The sequence below is a fragment of the Triticum aestivum genome, chromosome 2D, assembly GCF_018294505.1.
Source record: "Triticum aestivum cultivar Chinese Spring chromosome 2D, IWGSC CS RefSeq v2.1, whole genome shotgun sequence".
NCBI lineage: Eukaryota > Viridiplantae > Streptophyta > Magnoliopsida > Poales > Poaceae > Triticum > Triticum aestivum.
This window is the reverse complement of record NC_057799.1, coordinates 35,020,697-35,027,451: the sequence shown is the minus strand read 5'-3', so window position 1 is coordinate 35,027,451 and position 6,755 is coordinate 35,020,697. Positions and strand designations below refer to the sequence as shown.

At 52.7% G+C, this 6,755-nt stretch overlaps 1 protein-coding gene across 1 annotated transcript; it reads right to left on the bottom strand.

Moving 5' to 3' along the window:
• Window positions 1-2,472: 2,472 nt before the first annotated feature.
• Window positions 2,473-4,025, bottom strand: LOC123048544 (dof zinc finger protein DOF3.4-like). The gene has a single exon (XM_044471626.1). The coding sequence runs from the start codon at window positions 3,987-3,989 to the stop codon at window positions 2,841-2,843; it is 1,149 nt and encodes a 382-aa protein (XP_044327561.1). The 5' UTR covers window positions 3,990-4,025; the 3' UTR covers window positions 2,473-2,840.
• Between the last annotated feature and the right edge of the window lie 2,730 nt (window positions 4,026-6,755).

Genomic DNA, 6,755 nt, shown 5'->3' with positions numbered 1-6,755 from the left:
TCATGCGAAACGGGATAGCGGTGCTTCGTCGGTGAAAAAAACAAAATTAAGTGTAACATTTGGCGTTTCATTTGTTTTTTCGCACAAGTCAAAATGCTTAAGATTTTTCACTAAAAATTTGAAGGTAACATTTGGGTGTGACAATGAACACATCTATTTTTTCATTTTTTTACATTAGAAACAAATTAGTGGGCAAGAGCATATGCTCCCAATAATCGAATTGGATTTCTACATCATATACTAGTGATTATAAATGGTGGCTTTACATAATATGAAAACATCGTATAACCATCAGCTGACTATACTATTAGGCTATGTTCGGAACTCCTCCTGCTCCGCGCTTCTCCAACTCCATGCGCAGAGCCGGACAGAATGTCTGAGCTCTGTGGAGTGGGCTTCGTGAAGTGTTGCGATCCTCTAGTGCAAAATGCCGAAGTTGCTAAAGCCAGCTTCACGAAATGGAGAAGTGTGGAGTTCGACATAATTACAATAGGCTGCCACTGCCAAATCGAGAAACGATCCGCAAGGCTCGCCCCGACACCTCTCTCTCTTTACAGTTCCTTAGTTCCTCTTCCTAGCGCCAAACCTAGCCGCCGCCGTGACCACCGCCGCCAGTCCGTCGCCGGCCGCCACTCCTATCCGGTGGTAGATCAAGCCGTTCCAGGCCTATCCCCGTCAGATTCCGTCCCTTCGGTGTAGTCCCCTCACCGCCAACCAGGAGCAACGAGCTCAGCGGAAGGAGGAGGCCAGCCCGACGTGGCAACGCTATTGATGCCCGAATTACCTTGCACGAGCGAGGAGCAACATCCCAAACTGGGCTGGTTCCAGCGGGCGAAAGTGGCACTGAACAGACCAACTGTCTCCACAGCTGGGCTGCCAGCCGAAGGTGGCGATGGGAGAAGCTATGCTCAATGCCGAACGGATGGAATTCGCCAGGTGGAGCGGGAAGCTACTTTGAGAGAAGCTGAATTTGTGGAGTTTTTGAAGCTGGAGGGGATCCGAACACGCCCTTAGCCATATGCTCTAATAGTGGTGAAATTAATCGAGCTCGAGCCGAGGTGGTCCCCAACAGCCTAGCTAGGCTCCTAGATCGATCTGAAGTGAGTACGTATTCAAGATCTCACAACAGTCTTCGCTCCTGTTGGAGGGTAAGAATTACTGCTTTCATGTCGGCCTTGGGTGTGATCGATACTCCTAGGAATGGAAGAATCTTACTGGGAAGATGAAAAAGGAGCCTTCATTTCGGAACCATCCATGATGCATCCATCATATCTTGCTCTCTCGTACTTACCACTGGGGATGGAGTTAATAGGCTCTGACAACCTGCCTCGCCATTACTGGTTTAGGGCTTCACATTGGCGGCCATGAATGTATTGCTACTTCCTGCAACCCTGCATCGTTCTTTTTTGAGAGAGAGAAAGAGGTGAGTGCGGCCAATAACGACCGACGTCGGAGCTGCTCGTTTAAAAAGAAACAAAATACATTTAAAAGATTCAAAAGTTGTTAATTTTTTTCTACAAAGATATGCATATTCTTCAAGTACGTACAAAATTTCCAACTAATTTGATTATTTGCATGCTACCAAAAAGAGATAAATATTTGGCCCAAATACAACAAAGGAAAAGCCAATTTTAATCTGTGTACTTGTCTTTTTGTGTACATCACATATGAATATATATGTTCATCAAATTGTATACATGTGTACTACAACTGTATGTCTACATGTATACTTTTTTCCAGATTATTTGGATGTGTGAAAAACGCATTTTCCCTGAATAAAAAGAGCTCAATGAAGGTCGGCCTCTACTTGCACTTTTCGAGAGAGAGAGATGGCGTATATGGCAACTGAAGTACCAATCTTGTATGATAAAGATGGTTATAAACGTCAATGACTTGAGCCCATTTCTCATGGATCAGTCTGTCTAGCTTACATGTAACTCAATAGGTGAAAAAAAGAGGCTAGACACAAACACAACGTCATCTAGCTCAAGTCGAACACGTTTATCTAAGTCATCTCGCACGAGCTATTTGCAAGTTATCTGAATTTCCGTGTAATTCAATTTCTTGTGAGAAGAGAAGGAGGCGGGCGAGGCTCCGAGGCCAGGCCTGGGGCGCCGCGACGGGTGGCTGCTTTACACGGGGCCGTATGTGAGGCCGATTCGGGAACGAACTAGAGCCGAAGTGACATGGCTCGCCGCGTCATCTTAGGCAGAGGTGGGTCGGAGATTTGATACTTAGGTGCGGGGTGGAGCTGCCGGTGTTGGAGAAGAACAGAAGGTGTGTGTTTGGGTGTGGGGTGTGGGGGAGGGGGAGGGGGAGCGGGGGTTAGACGGATGGCCGGCTAGGCCGAAGGCGAGGGAAGGGTGGAGCCGTGAGGCTGATGGAAGTGCCGCCTGCCACGGTGGCAGGCGGTTCGGCCGGTGACAACAAGTAGTGTGGGAAAGGAGAACCCGAAGAGGAAGAAGAACAATATATGAAAAAGTTTAACTTACATTAAATTTAATTTTTACACGACTTACAGATGGTCGCTCCCAAGTCATTTAACAACACGAATGCATGTAAAAATGCATAGACAAAGGCAAAAGCGAATGAAAATGAAACAAAATAAACGAAGAAACGGTAAAGAAAATTACATGATACATGGATTGCTGATTAGGGTTCTGTGACAACTGACAGGCACTATATCACTTCATAATAAGAACTAAAATTAATACACTTAGTATATCTCAACCCAGTTAGAGACCAACCATCCGCTAATGAATTAATAACAGGGATAAATTAGCCTCCCTAGCAACAAGCTCGATTCCTTCGGAATCCGCACTCGGAAGTCGTTGAAGTTTCTACGGCAGCATTGCGAACGTCGAAATGTCGCCCCATGACGGGATCGAGCCGCCGCAGTTGTTGTTGTCCGACGTGGCGTTATCATCCCCGCCGCCGCCGCTACTCCGGCCGCTGTTGATGTTGCTACTGGCGGCGCCCACGCCGGCAGCGGGTCGGGGCGGGGAAGGCAACGCGTAGGAGTTGTCCATGAACCATGTCGTGGTCGCCGGCAGCGTCTCCATGCAGCCGGATAGCCCCGCCATCTGCAGGAAGGCGCCGCCTCCTCCGAACTGGGCGGCGGCTGGCATGCCATTGCTCCCGCCACCGACGGCGTGGGGGTGGGAGGAGGAGGAGGCGCTAGGCGGGCCGAGGAACATGGTGGCGACCCGCTGCTGCTGCAGCTTCCAGTGGAGGTCCTGGTTGATGAAGCTGAGCGACTCGATGGACGACGCGATGGCGCTGCTCGCCGCCCCGTTTCCGGCTCCCGCCGACCCGTTCGTCGCGCGGCCTGCCGCGCCCCCGCCGTTGGTTTCCCCCGAGGACCAGTCCCCGAACGGCACGTACTGGCCGACGACGGCCGGGGAGTGGAGCACCGGCAGCATGCCGACCACGCCGCGGAAGTCGCCGCCGCCGCCGCCAGGAAACCCGCCCATGCTCATCCTCGCCGCGTGCTGCTGGTCCTGGTCGGCGCCGCCCCCGGCCGGCGTGGTGAGGGAGAGGCCGCGGGAGGAGGAGGAGGAGCCGGAGCGGGAGCGCTTGTTCTTGCGGCAGCCGCCGCCGACGGGGACGCTGCGGAGCGCGCCGCCCTTGGTCCAGTACCGGCGGCAGGTCTTGCAGAAGTGGCGCGGCTGCGACAGGCTGTAGTTGTTGTAGTAGCAGAACTTGGTGTTGGGCGAGTCGCAGCGCGGGCACCTCACCGCCTGCTCCGCCGGGGGCGGCGGCAGGGCCGGCGGAGTGCCCGCCTTGCGCCGCCCCGCCGCCGCGTCGTCGGCCGTCGTCGACGCCATCTGACGACGTACGCACGTACGTAGGAAGCGAGAGGCGGCTAGCCGGCCAGCGAGCAAGGTACGGCTGTGGATTGGGTGCTGGCCACGGACGCAGGGAAGGAAGGGGGGAGGGGACACGGGCGCGTATATACGGAGGGAGACGGAGGTGGAGATGGGAATCATGGGATCGATGTGGACGGAGGGTTTCCTGGCGGGGAGGGAATTAGGTTAGCCGTGAGCGGGTTATTGAATGGCGTCCCGTGCGATGCGTAGCGCAGCTAGGCTGGCCGCGACTGTGTGCATGGGTTTAACGGGAGAGGGGAAAGCGACGTCGATCACAGTGGAGTGGCGCCTGTGATTGCCATCAAGTGCTCGGCCCCAGCTCAGCCCAGCCCAGCCCAGGCTTTGCTAGCTAGCTGCAGGACAAATAACTAGCCTTGATGGTCGACGCCCGATGCTTCGGCTGGACCCACTCTGCAGTGCGTACGTACGTACTGCCGCTGCTCCATGCATCCACACCTCTTTGCCGGCCAGCCAGCCAGCGTACCAGGCCATCTCCAACAACTTGGACCCTTGAGCACCCGCAACCACGAGGCGTGTCGTGCCATTCAACGCGGATCTGTATCGATTTGATTGGCGGTCTGAATTTTTCTTTCCGCAAACCGGAATAAACTAGGAGGGCTTTGCTTTACAGGCGTCCGAACCACTCTCACATCCGGTTCTGACTGGCCCACCATTAACCCCCACCCGCGCCCGCGTATGTTTCCGTCCGGCGCCAGCTGCCCGCATTCATGCCGTTGTAGAACGGCCGCTCCGCATTCACACCGGCGTAGAACGGATGCGACCTCTCACTCCCGGCGTTGAAGCGGCGCGCGGTGGCACGGGCATCGTGGTTGCCGTGGACGACGCCGTGTCGTACCGCTCCTCCCGTGCCTGTGACCGCGCCATCCGCAGTCGACGTTCGCGTAACCACACGCTGCCGGCGGAGAAAGCAGCGGGCTTTGCGGAGTTGACGAGGCATCACCCAGCACGCCCGTACCCGCCGCCATCATCGAGGAGAAGTAAACATGGGAGGCCACCGCCTCTTGGGTCCCATGAAGGTCACCGCCCAGGCAACGCCAATGTACACAGCTGGTGTATTGCCCGGTCGCAGACCACCGCTGTCACCCGCCCCAAAAACCAACCTTGATCCATGCTTCACGGAAGCGGAGGGCGCCCTTCCCCTCGGCTGAATCATATCTCGGCGGGCCACTCCAATGAGAGGCACTGCCGGACGAGGGGAAGTGAGTCGACCTTTGCATTGAAGCATATATCTCTGGGGCTCACGACAGTCCGATGAGCGGGCTACTGAACACGGGGAAAACAATGGAGATCCGCCGTGTGCCCGGCCGTAGACTAGTCAAGGGTATCCATGTCGTCGGAACGGATATCCACCGGCATCGGCCGTAGACTAGTTTCACCTTAGTTCGGCATAGTTTATTAGTTAAAAAAATGTTCAACATGTAATGAATTTCGCCCGGTTTATATGAAACCCGCCGTATTTGCATGAATATTGTCGGGTTAGTTCACACGGTGGTTGAAATGTATGCGGGCAGCATTGGATGGTTGGCTCCCGCATCCTTGTTCGCAGACTGGTCCCCCTCCCCTTGTCCGCAGATGGATGTGGGAGGGAATTTATGGGTCAGCGTTGGAGATGCCCTTATGCATTTCCCTGCCGGTTCAGCCATGTATACCCCTGAAGGAAATATGCCCTAGAGGCAATAATAAAGTTATTATTTATTTCCTTATTTCATGATAAATATTTATTATTCATGCTAGAATTGTATTAACCGGAAACATAATACATGTGTGAATACATAGACAAACAAAGTGTCACTAGTATGCCTCTACTTGACTAGCTCGTTTATCAAAGATGGTTAAGTTTCCTAACCATAGACATGAGTTGTCATTTGATAAACGGGATCACATTATTAGGAGAATGATGTGATTGACTTGACCCATTCCGTTAGCTTAGCACATGATCGTTTTAGTTTACTGCTATTGCTTTCTTCATGACTTATACATGTTCCTATGACTATGAGATTATGCAACTCCCGATTACCGGAGGAACACTTTGTGTGCTACCAAACATCACAACGTAACTGGGTGATTATAAAGGTGCTCTACAGGTGTCTCCGATGGTACTTGTTGAGTTGGCATAGATCGAGACTAGGATTTGTCACTCCGATTGTCGGAGAGGTATCTCTGGGCCCTCTCGGTAATGCACATCACTATAAGCCTTGCAAGCAATGTGACTAATGAGTTAGTTGCGGGATGATGCATTACAGAACGAGTAAAGAGACTTGCCGGTAACGAGATTGAGATAGGTATGAGGATACCGACGACCAAATCTCGGACAAGTAACATACCGATGACAAAGGGAACAACGTATGTTGTTATGCGGTTTGACCGATAAAGATCTTCGTAGAATATGTAGTAACCAATATGAGCATCCAGGTTCCTCTATTGGTTATTGACCAGAGATGAGTCTTGGTCATGTCTACATAGTTCTCGAACCGGTAGGGTCCGCACGCTTAACGTTCGGTGACGATCGGTATTATGAGTTTATGTGTTTTGATGTACCGAAGGTAGTTCGGAGTCCCGGATGAGATCGGGGACATGACGAGGAGTCTCGAAATGATCGAGACGTAAAGATCGATATATTGGACGACTATATTCGGACATCGGAAAGGTTCCGAGTGATTCGGGTATTTTTCGGAGTACCGGAGAGTTACGGGAATTCGCCGGGGAGTACATGGGCCTTATTGGGCTTTAGGGGAAAGAGAGAGGGGAGGCTGCGCGCCCCCACAAGGCCTAGTCCGAACTAGGGGGAGGGGCGGCACCCCCTCCTTCCTTCTCTTATCTTTTCCCTTTCCTTCTCTCCTACTCCTACTACATGGAAGGGGGGGG

Coding starts and splice junctions, on each gene's coding strand:
- LOC123048544 (XM_044471626.1), bottom strand. CDS start 3,989: ATGATTCCCATCTCCACCTCCGTCTCCCTCCGTATATACGCGCCCGTG.